Source organism: Macaca fascicularis, chromosome X (genome assembly GCF_037993035.2).
Source record: "Macaca fascicularis isolate 582-1 chromosome X, T2T-MFA8v1.1".
NCBI lineage: Eukaryota > Metazoa > Chordata > Mammalia > Primates > Cercopithecidae > Macaca > Macaca fascicularis.
The window spans coordinates 55,299,133-55,324,858 of NC_088395.1; the positions used below are offsets into that span (position 1 = coordinate 55,299,133).

General features: G+C 39.5%; 1 protein-coding gene across 2 annotated transcripts; it reads left to right on the forward strand.

Annotated features, from left to right (window-relative positions):
* Nucleotides 1–19,574: 19,574 nt before the first annotated feature.
* Nucleotides 19,575–23,328, forward strand: LOC102144656 (P antigen family member 5). 2 transcript variants are annotated; one of them, XM_005593713.4, is made up of 5 exons: nt 19,575–19,674; nt 20,577–20,668; nt 20,980–21,088; nt 21,824–21,949; nt 23,197–23,328. In XM_005593713.4, exons 2-5 carry the CDS (start codon nt 20,585–20,587, stop codon nt 23,211–23,213), a joined length of 336 nt encoding a protein of 111 aa, XP_005593770.2. In that variant the 5' UTR covers nt 19,575–19,674; nt 20,577–20,584; the 3' UTR covers nt 23,214–23,328. The 2 variants fall into 2 exon arrangements, with proteins under 2 accessions (XP_005593770.2, XP_045239093.1); XM_045383158.2 differs by having other exon boundaries at nt 19,586–19,864.
* The last annotated feature ends 2,398 nt before the right edge of the window (nt 23,329–25,726 follow it).

Sequence of the window (25,726 nt, forward strand, 5' to 3'; positions counted from 1 at the left end):
GACTCATCTCAGACTCCAGGTCTTCTTGGACTGGCCGCCTGACTTGAACTCGAAAATTCCTGCCTACTGGATGGAGGAGACCAAGAGAGAGTGCCTCCACATGGTCACAAAGTCATGCTCTCAAGGACATAAAACAAGGTGAGAGGGAAACCTCATTTGGTTTTTGTTTCAGGGACCCACAGCCATGTTTGTGACCAGTCTGCTGGGTGGGTTTGAATAGTGGGCTGATAAGGGTCCTAGGCCAACGCTGTATCTTGTGGTATCCCTCTTTATGACAGAACGACACAGAAAGACAAATTCATAGCACAAATTGCACCAGATTTGCTACAGCCTAAGACTAGCCTCACAAATCCTTTTTAGAGACAGTAATTTTTACAGTTTACCAGTTTGCAGAGAGAGAGAGACCAAAAGACTTTCTGGTAAGAAATTCTTACCCTTTTGCCAGCATGCCAGGTTCCTGGAGTCCCTTTCCCTGAATGGCTCTGGTGACCCTGCTTGCTGCACTATAATCACAAAGGAAAATCACCTTTTTCTATTTCATGGAAGCATAGGCAAAAGCTTCTCAATCTTGCAAGATGCCGCCCAACGGACTGCATGGGGGAACTGAGTTAACATTTTCCATCCCAGCTGACACAAAATACACATGACAAAACAGACACTGCACCCAATATCGACCTGCCTCTGTTGGTCCTTGTCATCTTTGACCCATTCAAGGTAGGGAGGGATGACCTTTGACCAGGAATTCAATAGGTGGTCTCTGGGCAAGGTAATGAGCAGACAGTCACCCTGAGTCAGGTTTGTTGAGCTTTCTGCTAACAATTCCTTCAGAGCTCACTGAATGTGACCAGATGAATAAGGAAGGTTCTCTGAGTTAGATCTGCTGGACTTCTGTCAGCAATTCCTTCAGAGATCCCCTCCACAAATACACACAACCGAGAGAGGACGAATGGAAGGCATTCCAAACCAAGATCCCTAACCAAGAATTTTCAAGAGTATTTCTTCCAAACTAACCTCCTAGTCTCCATCTGAGAAATCTCCTTGAAATCCTCCCAGTTGAGGAGAAATCTCTCAAACCAAGACTCTTCCTACTAATTAGGGAGAGCCAGTCAAGACTCCCAAAGGAGGCAAACTGAGCCCCACGAAAGGAGATGAACTGATCGGGAAAAAAAAGGAAGGAGGTGTTGGCAGTGCCTAGAATACCCACCAGGCCAGTTTAAAGGTATTTTTCCAGGAACTATTTCTCCACTGCAATCAGTCCCAAGCACTATGGGTCAATATGACCTCATCAGTAGGGACAGTACCAGAGATGGTCTTCAGTTTAATAAGCGGAGCTCACCTCTGGGTCAATCATACTGGTAGAAAGAGGGCTGATGAGCCATAGGCAGGGGATCCCAAAGGAGGCTCCAAATTTGTAACCATCTGAGGGTTTTCCCCCTGCCTGCTGCACAAGAAAGAACATGATATTATAATAGAGAAACAGTTTAATAGACATGAGGCCGGCCATGCCACAGGGGAGATGGAGTTAGTAATCAATTTATTTGCCCAGGACAATTTTTAAAAATAATTTCAACTTTCGTTTTAGACTCAGGGGATACATGTATAGGTTTGTTACCTGGGTATATTGGGTGATACTAAAGTTTGGGGTATGAATGCTTCTGTCATTAAGGTAGTGTGCATAGTACCCAATAGGTAGTTTTTCAGCCCTTGCATGTCTCCCTGTCTCCCCTGCTGTAGTAGTACACAGTGTCTATTTTTCCCATCTTTATGTCCCATGTGTACCCAATGCTTATCTCCCACTTGTAAGTGAGAACATGCAGTATATGGTTTTCTGTTAACCCAGGACAATTTTAACTGCCCATGAAAGACCCCCAGAAAAGAGCACAGAAAGAGGGAAGGACCAGAAGACTGACACACAGAATGAAGAAACTGATGAGAGTTGTCACTGAGTGAACAAGGCCTCCTAGAGGCTCGTCATTGCCCTTTACAAGTGATGCTAGGCTCCATTGTTCTTTAACGACACAGACTGCATTTCCCAGGGCCTGGGTTGTAGCACTGAGTACTGCTGGAGAAAATCACAGAACATGTTAAAACGATTGCACTTTCATAGTCGTCATTGTCTCTTAGGATCTCAATGCTAGACAGAAGACTTTCTTGGTGAATCAGGTCCCTCCCCCAGTCCCTTCTTAGGGAGTTCCAAGATTTCACCTCTCTGCTGAAACCATCTACCACGTTTATCCTCTTGCTATTAGCAAAGCACATTCCCAGTCTCGCCTGAGGTCTAAGTAGGCAGAGGGTAGGAGGAAGGCCTCAGTGCTGGATCAACAAATTTGCTTGTCACAGGGGTCCTTGTGAATGCACAGAAGCATGTACATGAGCATTCCTTCCAGCCCAGAGGAGCACTTTGATTGGGGCATGAGGTTTAAGTGAGGGAGGCAGGGATGATGTGCGAGTGTAGGCAGATGTGCGAGTGTAGGAAGAGAGGCACTACTTATCTTTTAAAATTATTGCCTACCATTTATTCCAAGGCTTTGTTTTTAAGGATTTATTTTTAGTGGTTTTAGATTGATAGGAAAATGAAGGGAAGGTACAGATGCTTCCCATATTCCATCTTGCCCCAGCCTCAAAGTTTCTTCTGTTATTAACATCTTGCATTAGTGTGGTAAATCTGTTACAATTGATAAGCCAATAATATGTAATTATTAACAAAAGTCTATAGTTAAGTTTTCACTCTTTAAGTTGTATAGCCTATGGGTTTTGGCAAATATATAAGATGTATCTACCATTACAGTATCTTGCAGGATAGTGTCACTGCCCTAAGCATCTCATGTGCATCATCATTTATCCCTGTCTTTCTCCTCCAAATCCCTTGCAACTATTATCCTTTGACTGTCTCCAAAATTTTTCCTTTTCCAGAATGTCATACAGTTGGATTGGTGCAGTATATAGCCTTTTCAGATTGGCTTTTTTTCACTTAACAGTATACTCTTAATGTTTGTCCATATCTTTTTTTGGCTTAAGAGCTCATTTCTTCTTATCATTGAATAATATTCCATTGTACAGACATACTTTATCCATTCACCCACTGGGGGATATCTTCAATGCTTCTGAGTTTTAGCAATTATTAATAAGGTTGCTATAAACATTTATGTGTAGGTTTTGTGCACATATTAAGTTTTTTTTTTTTTTTCTTGAAACAGAGTCTCCCTCCGTCGCCCAGGCTGGAGTGCAATGACGCGATCTTGGCTCACTGCAACTGCCGTCTCCCATGTTCAACGGATTCCTCTGCCTCAGCCTCCTGAGTAGCTGGGACTACAGGCCCACACCACCACACCCAGCTAATTTTTATATTTTTAGTAGAGATGGGGTTTTGCCATGTTGGCCAGGCTGGTCTTGAACTCCTGACCTCAGGTGATCCACCTGCCTTGGCCTCTCAAAGTGCTGGGATTACATGCATGAGCCACCGTGCCTGGCTCACATATTGTTTTCAACTCATTTGGGTAAATACCAAGGAGCAGGATTTCTGGGTTGTATTGTAAGAATATGCTTAGTTTTGTTGAAAAGACGCCAAACTGTCTTCCAAAGTGGCTGTACCATTTTGCATTTCCACCAACAGTGAATGAACGTTCCTGTTGGTCCACATCCTTACCATCATTTGATATAATCAATATTTTAGATTTTAGTTATTCTACTAGGTGTGTATTGGTATCTCATTGCTGTTTCAATTTCCACATCCTTGCCAGCATTTTGATGCAGGAGAGTAGGGTCTGGAGGCAGGGAACCTAAGGCTATTTCACTCCGACTTCCTAGAACTAAATTGAAAGGAAAACCCTAACTTTCCATGCCTAAGTAACAAAAGGACACTCCGTTTCACCTTTTCTGCGTGGCAGATGGGAAATTGGTTGCCGGCAACAAATCATACTGAGTGCAGGCCAAGTCTTCGTTTGCAACTTTGTAAACTCCGCTCCAGCCTCTGAATGGTTGCTTTCCACAACCAATCTGATTGCGGGCAGAGTCTTCTTTTGCATAGAAGTATAACTCTGTAACTTCACCCTGGCCTCTGAAGTTTGCACAGGAGTGTGACCTTTGTAACTTTACCCTAGCCTCTGAAGTTTGCACAGGAGTGTGACCTTTGTAACTTCACTTCAGCTTCTGGTTGGCTGCTTTCTGCAACCAATCAGACTGATTGCGGGCTACCACTTTCCTTACATGAGGTGAGCATGAAGTGGCCAATGGGAAACTTTTAGGGGGCATTCAGTTCCAAGAAGATTCCGTATCTAGGCCCTTGAGCCACTGCTCGGCTCCGCTCCCACCCTATGGAGTGTACTTTCTTTTTCAATAAATCCCTGCTACTGTTCTTTCATTGCTTCATTCTTTCTTTGCTTTGCTGGGCGTTTTGTCCAATTCTTTTTTCAAAATGCCAAGAACCTGGACAACTTGTAGTCACGACCCTCTACTAGTGACAATTTGATATAGTCAGTATTTTAATTTAGTTATTCTACTAGGTGTGTATTGGTATTTCATTGTTTTAATTTGCAGTTCCTTAATGACACGTGATGTTGAACATCTTTTCATGCACATATTTACCATCCGTATATCTTCTTTGGTCAGGTGTCTGTTCAAATCTCTCGCCTATTTTTTGATTGGGTTCTTCCTTTTTTTTATTGTAGAGTTTTCAGAATTCTTTGTATATTTGGATACCTGTCCTTCATTACTTGTGTTTTACAAATACTTTCTCCCAGTCTTCTGCATTTTGTTTTATTCTCTGAACAGTATCTTTCAGAAAGCAGAAGCATTTAATTTTATTAAAGTCCAATTTATCATATTTTCTCTTTCATGGCTTGTAGTTTTTGTGTTATTTTTAAGAAGTCATCACCAGGCCGGGCGTGGTGGCTCATGCCTGTAATCCCAGCAGTTTGGGAGGCTGAGGCAGGTGGATCATGAAGTCAGGAGTTCGAGACCAGCCTGACCAACATGGTGAAATCCCGTCTCTACTAAAAATACAAAAATTAGCTGGGCGTGATGGCAGATGCCTATAATCCTAGCTACTCGGGAGGCTGAGGCAGGAGAATCGTTTGGACCCAGGAAGCAGAGGTTGCAGTGAGCTGAGATGACACCATTGCACTCCAGCCTGGGTGACAAGGCAAGGCTCCCTCTAAACAACAACCAAACAACAACAACAACAAAATATATATATATATTTTTATATATTTATATATCTGTATATTTTATATATAGATATATAGATATATATATCTCCCCAAACCCAAAGTAACCTAGATTTTCTCCTACATTGTCTTTTAGAAGTTTTACAGTATTCCATTTGGATCTAAGATCCATTTTTTTTTAATTATACTTTAAGTTCTAGGGTACATATGCATAACGTGCAGGTTTGTTACATATGTATGCTTGTGCCATGTTGGCGTGCTACACCCATCAACTCGTCAGCACCCATCAACTCATCATTTACATCAGGTATAACTCCCAATGCAACCCCTCCCCCCTCCCCCCTCCCCATGATAGGACCCAGTGTGTGATGTTCCCCTTCCCGAGTCCAAGTGATCTCATTGTTCAGTTCCCACCTATGAGTGAGAACATGCGGTGTTTGGTTTTCTGTTCTAGCGATAGTTTGCTGAGAATGATGGTTTCCAGCTGCATCCATGTCCCTACAAAGGACACAAACTCATCCTTTTTTATGGCTGCATAGTATTCCATGGTGTATATGTGCCACATTTTCTTAATCCAGTCTGTCACTGATGGACATTTGGGTTGATTCCAAGTCTTTGCTATTGTGAATAGTGTCGCAATAAACATACGTGTGCGTGTGTCTTTAGAGCAGCATGATTTATAATCCTTTAGGTATATACCCAGTAATGGGATGGCTGGGTCATATGGTACTTCTAGTTATAGATCCTTGAGGAATCGCCATACTGTTTTCCATAGTGGTTGAACTAGTTTACAATCCCACCAACAGTGTAAAAGTGTTCCTATTTCTCCACATCCTCTCCAGCACCTGTTGTTTCCTGATTTTTGAATGATTGCCATTGTAACTGGTGTGAGATGGTATCTCATTGTGGTTTTGATTTGCATTTCTCTGATGGCCAGTGATGATGAGCATTTTTTCATGTGTCTGTTGGCTGTATGAATGTCTTCTTTTGAGAAATGTCTGTTCATATCCTTTGCCCACTTTTTGATGGGGTTGTTTGTTTTTTTCTTGTAAATTTGTTTGAGTTCTTTGTAGGTTCTCAATATTAGCCCTTTGTCAGATGAGTAGATTGCAAAATTTTTCTCCCATTCTGTAGGTTGCCTGTTCACTCTGATGGTAGTTTCTTTTGCTGTGCAGAAGCTCTTTAGTTTAATGAGATCCCATTTGTCAATTTTGGCTTTTGTTGCCATTGCTTTTGGTGTTTTAGACATGAAGTCCTTGCCCATGCCTATGTCCTGAATGGTATTACCTAGGTTGTCTTCTAGGATTTTTATGGTATTAGGTCTAGCATTTAAGTCTCTAATCCATCTTGAATTAATTTTCATATAAGGAGTAAGGAAAGGATCCAGTTTCAGCTTTCTACTTATGGCTAGCCAATTTTCCCAGCACCATTTATTAAATAGGGAATCCTTTCCCCATTTCTTGTTTTTCTGAGGTTTGTCAAAGATCAGATGGCTGTAGATGTGTGGTATTATTTCTGAGGACTCTGTTCTGTTCCATTGGTCTATATCTCTGTTTTGGTACCAGTACCATGCTGTTTTGGTTACTGTAGCCTTGTAGTATAGTTTGAAGTCAGGTAGCGTGATGCCTCCAGCTTGTTCTTTTGACTTAGGATAGTCTTGGCAATGCGGGCTCTTTTTTGGTTCCATATGAACTTTAGAGTAGTTTCTTCCAATTCAGTGAAGAAAGCCATTGGTAGCTTGATGGGGATGGCACTGACTCTACAAAGTACCTTGGGCAGTATGGCCATTTTCAGGATATCAATTCTTCCTGTCCATGAGCATGGTATGTTCTTCCATTCGTTTGTGTCCTCTTTTATTTCACTGAGCAGTGGTTTGTAGTTCTCCTTGAAGAGGTCCTTTACATCCCTTGTAAGTTAGATTCCTAGGTATTTTCTTCTCTTTGAAGCAATTGTGAATGGAAGTTCATTCCTGATTTGGCTCTCTGTTTGTCTGTTACTGGTGTATACGAATGCTTGTGATTTTTGCACATTAATTTTGTATCCTAAGAGTTTGCTGAAGTTTCTTATCAGCTTAAGGAGATTTTGGGCTGAGACAATGGGGTTTTCTAAATATACAATCATGTCATCTGCAAACAGGGACAATTTGACTTCTTCTTTTCCTAGCTGAATACCCTTTATTTCTTTCTCTTGCTTAATTGCCCTAGCCAGAACTTCCAACACTATGTTGAATAGGAGTGGTGAGAGAGGGCATCCCTGTCTTGTGCCAATTTTCAAAGGGAATGCTTCCAGTTTTTGCCCATTTAGTATGATATTGGCTGTGGGTTTGTCATAAATAGGTCTTATTATTTTGAGATACGTTCCATCAATACCTAGTTTATTGAGAGTTTTTAGCTGTTGAATTTTGTCAAAAGCCTTTTCTGTATCTATTGAGATAATCATGTGGTTCTTGTCTTTGGTTCTGTTTATATGCTTGATTATGTTTATTGATTTGCGAATGTTGAACCAGCCTTGCATCCCTGGGATGAAGCCCACTTGATCATGGTGGATAAGCTTTTTGATGTGCTGCTGGATTTGGTTTGCCAGTATTTTATTGAGGATTTTTGCGTCGATGTTCATCAGAGATATTGGTCTAAAATTCTCTTTTTTTGTTGTGTCTCTGCCAGACTTTGGTATCAGGATGATGTTGGCCTCATAAAATGAGTTAGGGAGGATTCCCTCTTTTTCTATTGATTGGAATAGTTTCAGAAGGTATGGTACCAGCTCCTCCTTGTACCTCTGGTAGAATTCAGCTGTGAATCCATCTGGTCCTGGACTTTTTTTGGTTGGTAGGCTATTAATTATTGCCTCAATTTCAGAGCTTGCTATTGGTCCATTCAGGAATTCTGCTTCTTCCTGGTTTAGTCTTGGGAGACAGTAAGTGTCCAGGAAAGTATCCGTTTCTTCTAGATTTTCTAGTTTATTGGCGTAGAGGTGTTTATAGTATTCTCTGATGGTAGTTTGTATTTCTGTGGGGTCGGTGGTGATATCCCCTTTATCAATTTTTATTGCGTCTATTTGATTCTTCTCTCTTTTCTTCTTTATTAGTCTTCCTAGCAGTCTATCAGTTTTGTTGATCTTTTCAAAAAACCAACTCCTGGATTCATTGATTTTTTGGAGGGTTTTTTTGTCTCTATCTCCTTTAGTTCTGCTCTGATCTTAGTTATTTCTTGCCTTCTGCTAGCTTTTGAATGTGTTTGCTCTTGCTTCTCTAGTTCTTTTAATTGTCATGTTAGAGTGTCAATTTTAGATCTTTCCAGCTTTCTCCTGTGGGCATTTAGTGCTATAAATTTCCCTCTACACACTGCTTTAAATGTGTCCCAGAGATTCTGGTATGTTGTATCTTTGTTCTCATTGGTTGCAAAGAACATCTTTATTTCTGCCTTCATTTCGTTATGTACCCAGTAGTCATTCAGGAGCAGGTTATTCAGTTTCCATGTAGTTGAGCGGTTTTGATTGAGTTTCTTAGTCCTGAGTTCTAGTTTGATTGCACTGTGATCTGAGAGACAGTTTGTTATAATTTCTGTTCTTGTACATTTGCTGAGGGGTGCTTTACTTCCAACTATGTGGTCAGTTTTGAAATGAGTGTGATGTGGTGCTGAGTAGAATGTATATTCTGTTGATTTGGGGTGGAGAGTTCTGTAGATGTCTATTAGGTCTGCTTACTGCAGAGATGAGTTCAATTCCTGGATATCCTTGTTAACTTTCTGTCTCGTTGATATGTCTGATGTTAACAGTGGGCAGTTGAAGTCTCCCATTATTATTGTATGGGAGTCTAAGTCTCTTTGTAAGTCTCTAAGGACTTGCTTTATGAATCTGGGTGCTCCTTTATTGGGTGCATATATATTCAGGATAGTTAGCTCTTCCTGTTGAATTGATCCCTTTACCATTATGTAATGGCCTTCTTTGTCTCTTTTGATCTTTGATGGCTTAAAGTCTGTTTTATCAGAGACTAGTATTGCAACCTCTGCTTTTTTTTGTTCTCCATTTGCTTGGTAGATCTTCCTCCATCCCTTTATTTTGAGTCTATGTATGTCTCTGCATGTGAGATGGGTCTCCTGAATACAGCAAACTCATGGATCTTGACTCTTTATCCAGTTTGCCAGTCTATGTCTTTTAATTGGAGCATTTAGTCCATGTACATTTAAGGTTAAGATTGTTATGTGTGAGCTTGATCCTGCCATTATGATATTAACTGGTTATTTTGTTCACTAGTTGATGCAGTTTCTTCCCAGCCTCGATGGTCTTTACATTTTGGCATGTTTTTGCAATGGCTGGTACCGGTTGTTCCTTTCCATGTTTAGTGCTTCCTTCCGGGTCTCTTGTGAGGCAGGCCTGGTGGTTACAAAATCTCTAAGCATTTGCTTTTCTGTAAAGGATTTTATTTCTCCTTCACTTATGAAACTTAGTTTGGCTGGATATGAAATTCTGGGTTAATAATTCTTTTCTTTAAGAATGTTGAATATTGGCCCCCACTCTCTTCTGGCTTGGAGAGTTTCTGCTGAGAGATCTGCTGTTAGTCTGATGGGCTTCCCTTTGTGGGTAACCTGACCTTTCTCTCTGGCTGCCCTTAAGATTTTTTCCTTCATTTCAACTTTGGTGAATCTGGCAATTATGTGTCTTGGAGCTGCTCTTCTTGAGGAGTATCTTTGTAGCGTTCTCTGTATTTCCTGAATTTGAATGTTGGCCTGCCCTACTAGGTTGGGGAAGTTATCCTGGATGATATCCTGAAGAGCGTTTTCCAACTTGGTTCCATTTTCCCCCTCACTTTCAGGCGCCCCAATCAGACGTAGATTTGGTCTTTTTACATAATCCCATACTTCTTGCAGGCTTTGTTCATTTCTTTTTCTTCTTTTTTCCTTAGATTTCTCTTCTCACTTCATTTCATTCATTTGATCCTGAATCACTGATACTCTTTCTTCCAGTTGATCGAGTCAGTTACTGATGCTTGTGCATTCGTCACGTATTTCTCTTGTCATGGTTTTCATCTCTGTGAATTCGTTTATGGCCTTCTCTGCATTAATTATTCTAGTTATCAATTCTTCCACTCTTTTTTCAAGATTTTTAGTTATCTTTGCGCTGGGTACATAATTCCTCCTTTAGCTCTGAGAAGTTTGATGGACTGGAGCCTTCTTCTCTCATCTCATCAAAGTCATTCTCCGTTCAGCTTTGATCCGTTGCTGGCGATGAGCTGCGTTCCTTTGCAAGGGGCGATGCACTCTTATTTTTTGAATTGCCAGGTTTTCTGCCCTGCTTTTTCCCCATCTTTGTGGTTTTATCTGCCTCTGGTCTTTGATGATGGTGACGTACTGATGGGGTTTTGGTGTGGGTGTCCTTCCTCTTTGTTAGTTTTCCTTCTAACAGTCAGGACCCTCAGCTGTAGGTCTGTTGGAGATTGCTTGAGGTCCACTCTAGACCCTGTTTGCCTGGGTATCAGCAGCAGAGGCTGCAGAAGATAGAATATTTCTGAACAGCGAGTGTACCTGTCTGATTCTTGCTTTGGAAGCTTCCTCTCAGGGGTGTACTCCACCGTTTTAGGTGTGGGGTGTTGGTCTGCCCCTAGTGGGGGATGTCTCCCATTAGGCTACTCAGGAGTCAGGGACCCACTTGAGCAGGCAGTCTGTCCGTTCTCAGATCTCAGCCTCCGTGTTGAGAGATCCACTGGTCTCTTCAAAGCTGTCAGACAGAGTCGTTTGCGTCTGCAGAGGTTTCAGCTGCTTTTTTTGTTGTTGTTGTTGTTCAGCTGTGCCCTGTCCCCAGAGGTGGAGTCTACAGAGACAGGCAGGACTCCTTGAGCTGCTGTGGGCTCCACCCAGTTCGAGCTTCCCAGCCGCTTTATCTACTTAAGCCTCAGCAATGGCGGGTGCCCCTCCCCCAGCCTCACTGCTGCCTTGCAGGTAGATCACAGACTGCTGTGCTAGCAATGAGGGAGTCTCCCTGGGCATGGGACCCTTCCGGCCAGGTGTGGGATATAATCTCCTGGTGTGCTCGTCTGCTAAGATTCTTGGTAGAGTGCAGTATTGGGGTGGAAGTTACCCGATTTTCCAGGTGTTGTGTGTCTCAGTTTCCCTGGCTAGGAAAAGGGATTCCTTTCCCCCTTGCGCTTCCCAGGTGAGGCGATGCCTCACCCTGCTTCAGCTCTCGCTGGTCCGGCTGCAGCAGCTGACCAGCACTGACTGTCCCACACTCCCTAGTGAGATGAACCCAGTACCTCAGTTGAAAATGCAGAAATCACCTGTCTTCTGTGTCACTCGCACTGGGATTTGGAGACCGGAGCTGTTCCTATTTGGCCATCTTGCTCCACCCCGCTAAGATCCATTTTGAATTCATTTTAATGAAAGGTATAAGGACTGTGTCTGGATTGATTTTTTTTTTTTTTCGTATGTTGATATCCACCAAGGCTCATTGTGACATTTACATTATGTTTAAAGCTGTATCTACAACTAATTATTTAGAGCAAATTCTACCATAAATCTACTTCACCTGAAAGAAGTTCAGCCATATTTCTAGCAATTTAGGAACAGAAAGAATCACAGACATTTCCTCTCTTCAGATAAATTGGGCAGAAATTTGCTTAGAAATAAGTCAAATGCTCAACCTACATATTAAAAAAATTGACCTCAACATTTTACATTGTAAACAAGGTTTAGATGTTGCAGTTCCTGCTCTGGGATGCCTACGGTTTGAAAAGTGCCATTCAAGTGGATATGTAGCAATTTCGTCATTTGGTTATTTTGTAGTAATTTGCTCTTGGCTAGTGGGTAGAACCCCATTGTTACACCGTCTAAAAAGATTCATAAAACCCATGGTTGTCTCTGAGAAATTTTATGTATGAGCTGGAGATAAATATGTCAAAGAACATGCAAAGGAAGTAACTGGGCTCAGAGAAGTTTCAAAATTAGGAAGAAGGTCCCTTCAGGAGTCCCTTGCCCTGATGCTGAAGACTATTTTCCAAATGCATTTATTTATTCTTAAATTGACAGATAAAATTGTATGTATTTATTGTGCACAACATAATATTTTGAAGTACATATATGTTATAGAATGGTTAAATATAGTTAATTAATGTTGTATTACCTTATGTAGTTATCGTTTTGTGGTGAGAACACTTAACATCCACTCTCAGCATTTTTCACAGTCTTCTAAACTTATTCTCCCTATCTGACTGTAATTTTGTATTCCTTTAATGAGATGTGAACTGTAGTTCAGTTCATGACCTATGGAGGATCTCAAACCATATCTCTTGAACTGATGGAGGTGTGGAGTAATGACTTCTTGCAAACACATTTGGATGTAAATTTTAAGTCTCATTTTCTCTGATGAAGTCATAAGGGTGCTTTCCAGCCCATGTTAAATTAGCTTTATAATTTATTTTGGGACAAAAGTAGTATGAGTCACTAAAAGCACAGTGTTGGAAATTACATCGTAAGGATACTGACTCTGCAGAATTGTCCCATCAGAAGAATGTTATGATCTGTGTTGGGTGCCTGTCAGAGGACTCTACTAAGAGCTAGGTGTTCAATATAATCCACTATGCATCATGAAAAATAAAGATACACATCTGAATGCCAACATACTTTACATGTGCTCTAATTCCTATGCAGCAAGTGTGAAAATGGTATTCATACAATCACACAAAGGAGTGTGTGCACACAAGGACTGGCATCCGAAGTATCTCAACTAAAAAGCCTATGTTTACCACTGTGAATGAGGAGCCTCTGGTTTCTACAACAGTGTTCAACCTGTCAGGCTATGACATTACTTCTGCTCTATGCCTAGTTTTAGCTTTGGTTTAGTCATTCACTGTGATTATATCATTTTTTCCATGTTACGTTCATTACTCATAAGTTCTTAACTTCATTGGAACTTTTCTTATGTTTTAGGACACATTAATTTAAAACAATCCACTCACTGTTTTAATATTTCATAATTTAGACTCTAGAACCTGAATAACCATGAAGATCAACTTGATGCAACATACACTGAATGTTTTAAAATTTATTTTTATTTTTAATTTTTGTAAATACATAGTAGGTGTATATAAGATACATGAGATGTTTTGATACAGGCATGCAATGTGAAATAAGCACATCATGGAGAATGGGGTATCCACTTCCTCAAGCACTTATCTTTTATGTTACAAAAAATCCAAAAACATTATTTATTTTAGAATACACAATTATTCTTGACTATAGGCACCCTATTGTGATATCAAATAGTATTTTATTATTTCTAGATTTTTTTGTACCTACTAACTATTCCCACCTACCCCCAATCCCCCACTATACTTCTCAGGCTCTAGTATCCATCCTTCTAGTTTCTATGTCGATGAGTTCAATTGTTTTAATTTTTAGATCCTACAAATAAGTGAGAACATACAATGTTTGGCTTTCTGTGCCTGGCTTATTTTACTTAACATAATGACCTCCAGTTCCATCCATGTTGTAGCAAATGACTGGATCTCACTTTTTTTTTTAATAGCTGATAGTACCGCATTATGTATATGTACCACAATTTCTTTATCCATTCATCTGTCGAAGGACACTTAGGTTGCTTCTAAATCTTAGCTATTATAAATAGTGCTGCAACAAACATAAGAATGCAGGTATCTCTTCAATATACTGATTTCCTTTCTCTTGAGTATATACCCAGCAGTGGGATTGCTGGATCATATGTTAACTCTATTTTTAGTTTTTTGAAAAACTTTCAAAATGTTATCCACAGTAGTTGTACTAATTTACATTCCCAACAACAGTGTACAAGGGTTACCCTTTCTCTGCATCCTCACCAGCATTTGTTATTGCCTTTCTTTTGGATATTAGCCATTTTAACTGGGGTGAGATGATATCTCACTGTAGTTTTGATTTACATTTCTCTGATGATCGATGATATTGACCACCTTTTCATATGCCTGTTTGCCATTTGTATGTCTTCTTTTGAGAAATGTCTACTCAAATGTTTTGCCCATTTTTTGTTGGATCATTAGATTTATTCCTATAGAGTTGTTTGAGCTCCTGTATATTCTGGTCATAAATCCTTTGTCAGAGGGGTAGTTTGCAAACATTATCTCCCATTCTGTGGGTTGTCTCTTCACTTCGTCGATTGTATCCTTTGCTGCACAGAAGTCTTTTAACTTAATGTTATACCATTTGTCCATATTTGCTTTGGTTGCCTGTGCCTGTGGAGTATTGCTCAAGAAGTCTTTGCCCAGACCAATGTCCTGGAGATTTTCTCCAGTGTTTCCTGTAGCGGTTTCGTAGTTTTCAGTCCTACATTTAAGTCTTTAATTCATTTTGATTTGATTTTTATATAGCCAGAGCTTGTGGTCTAGTTTCATTCTTCTATGTATGGCTACCCAGTTTTCCCAGCAAAATTTTTTTAAGAGAATGTCTTTTCCCCAGTATATGTTCCTGGCACTTTTGTAAACTGTGAGTTCACTGTGGGTGTGTGGATTTTTTTCCGGGTTCCCTATTTTGTTCTATTGATCTATATTTGTGTGTTTATGCCAGCACCATGCTGTTTTGGTTACTATAGCTCTGTAGTATAATGCTACACACTGTCTGCCTCAGCCTCCTAAATCATTTTTCATTTCCGATTTTATTATTCTTATTATTTTATTCATTTGGGTTTTCTCTCTTTTTTTCTTAGTCTGGCTAATGGTTTGTCAATTTTGCTTAACATATTAAAAACAACTTTTTGTTTTATTGCTCTTTTGTAGGATTTTTTTCATTTCAATTTTATTTTTTTCTGCTTTATTTTTTGTTTTTTTTTTTTGAGACAGAGTCTTGCTCTGTCGCCCAGGCTGGAGTACAGTGGCGCAATCTTGGCTCACTGCAAGCTCCACCTCCCGGGTTCAAGCCATTCTCCTGCCTCAGCCTCCCGAGTAGCTGGGACTACAAGCGCCCACCACAACACCTGGCTAATTTTTTGTATTTTTAGTAGAGACGAGGTTTCACCATCTTAGCCAGGATGGTCTCGATCTCCTGACCTTGTGATCCACCCACCTCGGCCTCCCAAATTATTTCTTTTCTTCTACAAATTTTTGGTTTGGTTTGCTCTTTGTTTGCAGCTCTTTAAGATGTGTCATTAGATTGTTTATTTGAAGTTTTTACCTTTTTTGATGTAGGCACTTATAGCTATAAATGTCTTTCTTAGTACTGCTTTTGCTGTATCCCATAGGTTTTGGTATGTAGTGTTTACATTATCATTTGTTTCAAGAAATTTTTAAATTTCCTTCTTAGCTTCTTCTATGACCTATTAATCATTCAGGAGCAGATTGTTGAGTTTTCATGTACTTGTATTGTTCCCAAAATTCCTCTTGTGATTAATTTCTAGTTTTATTCCATTGTGGTCTGGAAAGATGCTTGATATTTCAATTTTTAAAAAAATTTTTATGACCTAATATATGGTCTGTCCTTGAGAATGATCCATGGACTGAGGAAAAGAATGTGCATTCTCTAGTCATTGGATGAAATGTTCTGTGAATATCTGTTAGGTCCATTTGCTCTATAGTGCAGATAGTCTGTTTTTGTTGTTGTTGTTGTTGAGTTTCTGTCTGGAAGATCTGTCCAATACTGAATGTGGGGTGCTGAAATCTCCATCCATTATTGTATTGGGGCCTATCTCTCTCTTTAGCTCTAATGGTATCTGTTTTATATATCTGAGTGCTCTAGTGTTGGGTGCATATATATTTAAAATTGTTGTATGTTTTTGATGAATTGACCCCTTTATTATTATATAGTGACATTTGTGTCTTCTCTCAAAGTTTTTGTTTTGAAATCTATTTTTTGTTTACTCTTTAAAAATCTTTTATATTTAGTTCAGGCATACATGTGGTGCAGGTTTGTTATACAAGTGAACTTGTGTCATGGGGGTTTGTTGTACAGATTATTTTGTCACCCAGGTATTAAGCCTGGTACTCATGAGCTATTTTTCCTGATCCTCTCCCTCCTCCCAACTTCCACTCTTTGGTAGACCCCAGTGTCTGTTGTTCTCCTGTGTGTGTCCATTTTTTCTCATTTTTAGCTCCCACTTGTAAGTGAGAACATGCAGTATTTAGTTTTCTGTTCGTGCATTACTTTGCTAAGTATAATGACCTCCAGCTCTATCTATGTTCCAGCAATGGATATAATGTCATTTGTTTTTATGGCTGCATACTATTCCATGGTATACATGCACTACATTTTCTTTATCCAATCTACCATTGATGGGTTTTTAGGTTGAGTCCATGTCTTTGGCTGCAGTGAACATACACATATACACATGCATGTGTCTTTATGATAGGACAATTTATGTTTCTTTGGCTATATACCCAGTAATGGGATTGCTGGATCAAATGGTAATTCTAGTTTTGGGTCTTTGGGGAATTGACACACTGTTTCTCATGATTGTTCAACTAATTTACATTTCCACCAACAGTGAATAAGTGTTTCTTTCTCTCCACAACATCACCAGCATCTTTTTTTTTTTTTTACTTTTTAATAATAGCCATTCTGACTCGTGTGAGATGATATCTTCTTGTAGTTTGAATTGCATTTCTCTAATGATCAGTGACATTGAGCTTTATTTCATATGCTTGTTGGCCACATGTATGTCTTCCTTTGAAAGTGTCTGTTCATATCCTTGGCCCACTTTTTAATGGTATTTGTTTTGTTTTGTTTTTAGACAGAATCTCAGCCTGTTGCCCAGGCTGGAGTGCAGTGGTATGATCTCCACTCACTGTAACCTCTGCCTCACGGGTTCAAGTGATTCTCCTGCCTCAGCCACCCTAGTAGCTGGGATTACAGGCGTGCACCACCACACCCAGCTAATTTTTATATTTTTGGTAGAGATGGGGTTTTGCCATATTGGCCAGCCTGTTCTGGAACTCCTGGCCTCAAGTAATCTGCCCGCCTCAGCCTCCCAAAGTGTTGGGATTACAGTGATGAGGCACCGTGCCTGGAGTGTCTTTTTTTCTTTCTTTTTTTTTTTTTTAATTTCTTTAAGTTCCTTATAGATGCTTGAAACTAGACCTTAGATGCATAGTTTGCAAAAATATTCTCCCATTCTGTGTGTTGTGTGTTCACTCTGTGGATAGTTTCCTTGCTGTGCAGAAGCTCTGTAGTTTAATTAGATCCCATTTGTCAATTTTTGCTTTTGTTGGAATGGCTTTTGGCATCTTTATTATGAAATCTTTGCCCATTCCTATGTCTAGAATGATGTTGCCTAGGTCGTCTTCCAGGATTTTTATAGTTTTAGGTTTTACACTTAAGTTCTTAATCCATCTTTAGTTAATTTTTGTATAAGTGATCCAGTTTCAATCTTTTGCATAAGCTAGCCAGTTATCCTGGCACCATTTATTGAATAGGGAATACTTTCTATATTGCTTGCTTTTGTTGAGTTTGTTGAAGATCAGATGGTAATAGGTGTGAGGTGTGCAGCATTATTTCCGGACTGTGTATTCTATTTGATTGGTTTATGTGACTGTTTTGGTACCAGTACAATGCTGTTTTGGTTACCGTGGCCTTGTATTATAGTTTGAAGTCAGGTAATATAATGCCTCTGGCTTCATTCTTTTTGCTTAGGATTGCGTTGGCTATTCGGGCTCTTTTTTGGTTCCATATGAATTTTGAAGTTGTTTTTTTTTTTTTCCTAATTCCATGAAGAATGTCATTGGTAGTTTAACAGGAATATCATTGAATCTATAAATTGCAGTTTGGCCATTTTGACAACAAAATGCTTCTTCCTGTTCATGAGCATGGAATGTTTTTCCATTTGTTTTTGTTATCTCTGATTTTTTTAAACAGTGTTTTGTAGTTGTCATAGTAGAGACTTTTCTCCTCCCTAGTTAGCTGCATTCCTAGGTATTTTATTGTTTCTGTGGCAATTGTGAATGGGATTGTGTTCCTGATTTGGCTCTGACTTTGAAGGTTGTTGGTGTATAGAAATGCTCCTGGTTTTTGTACATTAATTTTGTATCCTGAAACTTTCCTGAAGTTGTTTATAAGGACAAGGATCTTTTGGGCAGAGAGTCTGGGATTTTCTAGGTATAGAATCATACTGTTTGCAAACAGAGATTGTTTGACTTCTATGAAAAACATAGTGCAGTGAAAGCAAACCACTGTCAGCAATGGAATAGAACAATAAAAATGCCCAATAATAAATTTAATTTGAATGTTAAGAACTAATATGAAGCAAATAACACAATCATTGTGAGGGATACATAAAAAGACTTGAGGAAATGAGGAGTGGCTTTTTCTTCCATAGAGAAATTCTAAAATAGAAAGATAGATATTGTCCCTAAGTTAAGATGTAATTTAAAAATAACAACTAGTGTCTCAATAGGAATATTTTAGCACCTGATCAAATTATTCTGAAGTTCATCGACAAACGTGTCAGAATAGACAGAAAAGGAGAAAGCAATGAGGGAGGGCAAGCGTTATTTCACATTTCAAATATAATTAAGCTACAGCAATTAAAATAGTATGGTAGTGGCAAAGGTATAAACAACTCAGTGGAAGAAAATTAAAAGAAGAGAGTTACATACAAAATTGAGTGGGGATGTAGGTGATGATAAAAGAGCCAATTCAAAACAGTGGGTGAAACAGGGATTCAACAAATAACGTAGAGTCCCTACCACTTAATTTTGTTCAGATGGACCAATGATTTTTTTTTTTTTGAGACGGAGTCTCACTCTGTTGCCCAGGCTGGAGTGCAGTGGCATGATCTGGGCTCACTGCAACTTCTGCCTCTCGGGTTCAAGCAATTCTCCAGCCTCAGCCTCCCGAGTAGCTGGGACTACAGGTGCATGCCAACACGCCTGGCTAATTTTTTGAATTTTTAGTAGAGATGGGGTTTCACCAAGTTAGCCAGGATGGTCTCGATCTCCTGACCTCGTGATCTTCCCACCTCGGCCTCCCAAAGTGCTGGTATTACAGGCATGAGCCACCACGCCTGGCCGGGATTAATGATTTTGAATGTACAATCATGCAACGAAAACTATGGATGTCTTATCGTACTGGAGTGGGTAAGATCATTGCAAGCATGACAGCAAACTCGTGAAGGCGCAAGAAAATTATTTATGAAAGCAGATATAAAATGGGTATTGACATATTTAATATTTATTTATATGATGGTGAATTTATCTGAAACACATTGTTCCCTTAGAGTAACCTGGAGCTCATATTCTCCAACGCCATTGGAAGTGAAAGAAAGGTTGGGTAGGAGAAAAAGAAAAATGCTTTGTAAGTTCATTTTCGTTGTCAGGATAGCTTGTGGTTTAGGTTCTCCACAGAAGCAAGAAAACTTGAGTCACATAGCAAATGCCCCACCGAGTGCGCATGCTGCACAGACCTGTTGCTGCGCATGTTGTTGCGCATGCGCTTTTCTGCCCACCTTCTGCCCGTCTTCTGTCCTCGCAGAGCTCTGCAGGGAGAAGTTGTGGCTTCATTCTTTCCGCCATCTTCATTCTTTCTCACTGACCGAGACTCAGCCGGTAGGTCTGCAGAGCGGTCTTCCTGGGAATTCAGTTGTGAGTGAATGTGTGGAGGAGCCAGCGTTAGGACAGGTCCCATAGCACGGTCCGTGGCTTTGAGGGAAAAGGGCCTTGTGGTCCGGCTTCTCCCAGGTCGCGATGCAGGCGCCATGGGCCAGTAATCGTGGCTGGGCTGGAACGAGGGAGGAAGGTGGGCCGTGGAGGGGGTAGATCACGTGAAGATGGGGCGAGTGGTTGGGGTGCTGTTAGACGTGTCTTGAGTCCCGAAAACGCCTGAAACTCTCTGAGGGAGGACAGTTTCCAGACTCCTCATTAGGGAGGCAAGAAGGGACAGTGTGGTCGGTAAGGAAGGGGCCTGGGAACTGGGAATGCTGTGGGGTGGTGACTGCGGCCCCGAGGTCTGTAGAGTGCCTGGTAAAGGTGTCCCATGAGGAACATAACCTTCACTCTGTGTCGCAACTTCTCACCTCCGCCATGTACGTCATGGGAAGGAATGGGCGAGGCTGTGCGTTCCAACAAAACTTGATTTTTCGCGGGGTGGGGAGGAGGTGGTGGTGGCCCTAGTATATCAGTGGGACGAAAGCAGCAGTCACTTCAGTTTCAATTCTCTTCCCGTTTTTTCCCTAAATGTCTACATGATGGAGAGTCTAATTGTGAAGCCAACATTCAGAAAAGTCCTCTGTGTTTTGCTATGGCGTTAAGGTGATTTCTATGCCTCTTCGGCTATGACACAAACAAATCTGTCCTTAGTTTGATTGGAAAGCATGAATACTTACTGCTCTGTGACTTATTTTGACATTTTTTAAATTAAAAAAGTACAAATCACCATTTTGCCATGGAATGTTCATATATATAGCTAAGTTCTTACACACTTTTCCCAAATAACAGTATTTTATTTTCAGTGGGAAATATGAGTGAGCATGTAAGAACAAGATCTCAATCCTCAGAAAGAGGAAATGACCGGGAGTCTTCCCAGCCAGTTGGACCTGTGATTGTGAGTCCTTTAACATTTGATGTTTTCTATTAACACAATTTATTTTTAAAAATATTTTTGAACGAGTGTACCTGCACTGACACAGGTGTTCCATGTTAATAAAAAAATGATGATGGCATCTCATGAAGGCAACTTTGGTTCAGGAATATTATATTCTGGTGTTGCCTGTATGGATATGGACATTTTACTCTCTCTTTCTCTCTCTATATATATATGTTGGAAAATGTCTTTAGATTTATTATTTGATGCACATATGCATTTGTGTGTTTATATTGTTGACTTTTTATTTGCACACACACTTACACCCTTAGGTCCAGCAGCCCACTGAGGAAAAACGTCAAGAAGAGGAAGCACCAACTGAAAATCAGGGTATTGCACCTAATGGGGAGATCGAAAATGAAGGAGCACCTGCTGTTCAAGGTGAAGGGAGAGTGGAGAATAATGCTTGTGGGTGGTGGAGGTATATTTATGCATTATATTTTATGACATACCCGTAACAAGAGGCCAGAAAACAATAGGAAGGAATCTTAAACATTTCCTGCTGCTGCTGTGGGGAGGGGTGGGACAAGGACATATAAAAAGCCACAAAACTTTCCTACCATTTTGATGGAGGCTTTTTATTGATTGGGTATTTGCTTGGTTGCTGTAAACCTTTGAGTGTTTTCCAGAGCTCCTGTATGATTTGTTCAGCCAGTTTGTGTTTTTTGTTTTGTTTTATGTTTCTGTGGAAAAATGGCAGCTTGCAGCTTCCTAGTCTGCCATCTGCTGACATCTCATGTATTTTTTTAAGATACTTTTTAACACACATTTATTAATGCTTCCTTATGCCACGTAATGCTAAGTGCTGGAGATGTCAGTGCCAAATTTTTGCCTAAAGCTCATAGTCTAGTTAGACTGACTCAAACAAGTCACTTACTGAATGTGATAAGAATAAGAACAAATGACTACAAAACCTACAAGTAAGTTGTCTAGGGCCAACCTTGGGAAAGGAAAGGGCAGTGTTTGAACATCTCTGCTTTCCTGTTTTTCTGGCAACAGACTCCTGAAATAATTAGCCTACAGGTTTTTATTTCACAATGATAAGGGAATAAATATTATTTCCTCATTCATAGTTCATATTTTAATTCGTAGATTGATGACCTTTTTATCTTTAAGGGCCTGATTTGGAAGCTTTTCAACAGGAATTTGCTCTGCTTAAGATAGAGGATGAGCCTGGAGGTGGTCCTGATATCAGGGAGGGGACTCTGCCCACTCTTGGTCCCACTAAAGTGCTGGAAGCAGGTATGTTATTCAATAAGATGCATACTATGGGGCTTCTATTTTCATAATATTGTATTTTGTGTGACACAGAGACAAAATTACTGCTACTTCAATATCATACTTCACATCTAAAGATTCTTTGAAGGCAATTCAGACCCCAGATGGCTGCCTTACACACTATCAGAGATAGAGGGCCAGGTTTGGTGGCTAATGCTTTCAATCCCCGCACTTTGGGAGACCGAGGCAGAAAGATCACTTGAGGCCAGGAATTCAAGAGACAGAGAAAAATTGGGTCAAAGCTAATTGAATTACGATATTAAAGGTATGAAACATGCTAAGAGAGTAGATTTTGAGTGTCTTCACAGCTATGTGAAGTAATGCATATATTAATTAGCTTGATTGAGTCATTTTACAATGTGTATATATTTTAAAACATCATGTTGTATGTGATAAATATATATGATTTCATGTGTCATTTTTAAAAGAAAGATATGAAAAGGTTTTCTAACTTTTGAATGTAAGTCATTTAACCAACAGCCAATAATTTTCAGATGTTTTTACAGGCAATTGTTTTTAACAAATATGTAACATGTTTATAATAAGTATCAGTTTATATTGTGATGTTAATTGTGATGGTAATGGCTTAAAGCTAGTGTGGTGGTTTTCGGTTTACTGTATAAACTGAAATGCTTTTAAGCACGTTGAGAGGCAGGAGTACCCATGAAAATAGTGACAAATATTCACTACTTAAAGAACTACATAATGTCTAAACTAGTCCAAAGTAACATTTTTACACTTTTTCACAAGATGCACAAAAGTAATACTGACTTTTCTATTTCCTACACTTAGGCAGTTCTAAGCATATTCTATATTCGGTGTTATTTCATATCAAAATATTTAAATGATACTTTAAAATATATTTTTTGCCTTAGGTTTTTGTTTGGTTGACTTTTTACTAAAAGTATAGGCATATTTTTGCTTTCCACTTACACATATAAAATAGATTCACTTGATTTAATTCATTCTGTACTCGAACAGTCTCTTTGTTTTCCTTATTCTACTAGAAAAAAATGGCATGAATTAAAAATATTCTTAATATGCCTGGAAGTCTACCTTCAAAGTGTATTTAGAGGCTAGCTGGATGTAAGCTAAAGGGACACCTTCAGGGTTCTGATTTTAGTTAATCAACACTGTAGTTGTATAACTCTAGTGTCATCTAAATAAAAATCTGCTGAGTAACGTCCCCTAATTTTATATTTATATTATAGGTGAAGGGCAACTATAGGTTTAAACCAAGACAAATGAAGACTGAAACCAAGAATATTGTTCTTATGCTGGAAATTTGACTGCTAAACATTCTCTTAATAAAGTTTTACAGTTTTCTGCAAAGACTTCTTATACTTTTTTGTTAAATTTATTTCTAGATTTTTAATACTCTTGAGAATTGCATCTTTTATGAAAGTTTAAATCCTGTGTTTGAGATGGTATAAAGAGACAACATGTTGATACATTGATTTTCTATCCTGCAACCTTTCTAACTATGCTTATTAATTCCAAAAGTTTACCTCTATATCCTTTTGGATTTTTAACATACACAATTGTATAATCTTTTAATAATAACAGGTGTTTTTTTTGCCATTTTTAACATTATTCCTTTTATTTACTTTTTTCATTCATGGTAGTGGACAGAATTTCCCAGTATAATTTGAATGCAGTTGGTGGTTGTAGACATTCTTGTCTTGTTTCTGATCAGAAACAGATCATTTTCCACATTTCACCATAATGGTTAGTGTACTTTTCTTATAGGTGCAGCTTATCAGAGTAAAGAAGTTCTATTCCTGGTTTACTAAGAGTAGTTATCTTCAGTATATGTCTAATTTTATCAAACACTTGTAGTGCATCTATTCAGATGATCATAGGTTTTTTTTTTTTTTTTTGACAGAGTCTCACTCTGTCACCCAGGCTGGAGTACAGTGATATAATCTCAGCTCACTGCAACCTCTGCCTCCTGGGTTCAAGCAATTCTTCCGCCTCAGCCTCCCAAGTAACTGGGATTATAGGTGCCCGCCACTGCGCCTGGCTGATTTTTGTATTTTTAGTAGAGATGGGGTTTCACCATCTTGGCCAGGCTGGTCTCGAACTCCTGACCTCATGATCCATCTGCCTCGGCCTCCCAAAGTACTGGGATTACAGGCATGAGCCACGGCGCCCAGCTGGATTTTTTCTTTATTAATTGGTTTATGTGGTGAATTACATTGATAAGTTTCTACATTAGATCTCTGAGCCCCCATTTTCATCTTAACAACCCAATAAAACAGTTCTTCAACAAAGGACTTCATTCAGAGTGCACAGTGCTTAGGGAATGGCAGGGGATTATATAGGTCAGTTATTTCTACCTTGATAGAGGTTTAAGTATATTTCTTTGATCCAAAAATATTTAAAATCTATGGTCCAAATAAAAAATGAGCCTAAATTTAGAGGTATCGCAATTTGCCACAAAATATGTGAGAGGTCCATAGGCTGAGGCAAAGATTCTTGAGTCATATCTATACTGTCTCTTTTTGGCCAAGGCGTGAAACAGCCGTGGGTTTCTGTCCTGGTTCTGAAACATCCTGGCTGGAAAACATACTTAATTTGGATCTGCTTCCATATTTCTAAAATAGAAATTGTAATGTGTATACTAAATTACTGCTATTATGAATAAGTGAGCAAACATATATGGCTAGATATTACAGTATAAATAGATTTGGTTCATTAGTTAGATTACATTTTTTCATTAAAATTTTCTTTTTTACATTTTTTTTAACCTTTACAATTACACTTCTAGCAAATAATATTGCTTTTGAATTTCAAGTAGGGGATTATTAAGTTAACTTTTTTGATGAATTTGAGTTCAACTGATTTGAATTATCATTTTCTTTTTTTCCTTATTGCCTTTTTCTTTTTTAAATTGAATATATTCATTGAATGATGTAGTTGGCATCAGACATGGCATCAATTCTAAAGTTGATTTGCAAGTTACCCATACCTGACAAAATCTGCCACAAATATTGCTGTGTGCTGAAAACTCTGTCCCTTGAGATGTGTGATGCCAAGGAAAGTAAGTCAATATTCTGGTTATGCAACACCATACAACTCAGTACCAGAGTCTGTCAAGTGGTCAAGCTGTTCCTAAGCAGCACTGCAGTGTCAAACAGACTCAAGTATCACTACTGGTATTATTAGATTGGCTTGTCACACTTACACCGATTTAACTTGTAAGGTGACAATGAGCTTGATGGATCCAAACATTTTATTAACTTACAGAGAAAGAAAAAGCAAGATCAAATTGTGTTAGCTCCCTGTGTCCCTAGTGCTACAGCATGACACTGAATCAGACGTGCTCAGTGACAGAGAGCCTAGGTGGTAGGTCTCTCTGCTGGTGATGAGCCCATAGCCATACCCTATGATAGTAGGCAGTTTTGTAGCCCACAACTGTACCCTAATTTGGGGCAAGAAGGAACATCCTGTGCCCAACTGAAACTAGGGAGATGGAAGTGTAATGGCCTTGTGTCAGGCTCCCGCAATATAGGGAGGTAGGTGAGAAACTGCCTAATTGCAGCCACTTACTGTGCTGCTTTGCTTTCCTTGTGCCAAGAGGAACCACTGGGTGTTCTACCAAGACTCAGCTCAGACTGCAGTTAAGCTTGTATACCAGGGCCTATGTGGCAAGATGCAGAGTTTCCAGGGCACCACAGCAGAGTCGTTCCCCTACAGGGTTTGGCACAAAACAAAAGGCTGTATGTGTGGGACCTTCAA

What these genes read in the sequence shown, in the direction of transcription:
- LOC102144656 (XM_045383158.2), top strand. Translation starts at nt 19,813, where the DNA reads ATGCAGGCGCCATGGGCCAGTAATCGTGGCTGGGCTGGAACGAGGGAG. An exon ending in AGCCAGTTGGACCTGTGATT is followed by an intron (nt 20,669 to 20,979) that starts GTGAGTCCTTTA and finishes TTACACCCTTAG; the next exon opens with GTCCAGCAGCCCACTGAGGA. An exon ending in AGGAGCACCTGCTGTTCAAG is followed by an intron (nt 21,089 to 21,823) that starts GTGAAGGGAGAG and finishes TTTATCTTTAAG; the next exon opens with GGCCTGATTTGGAAGCTTTT.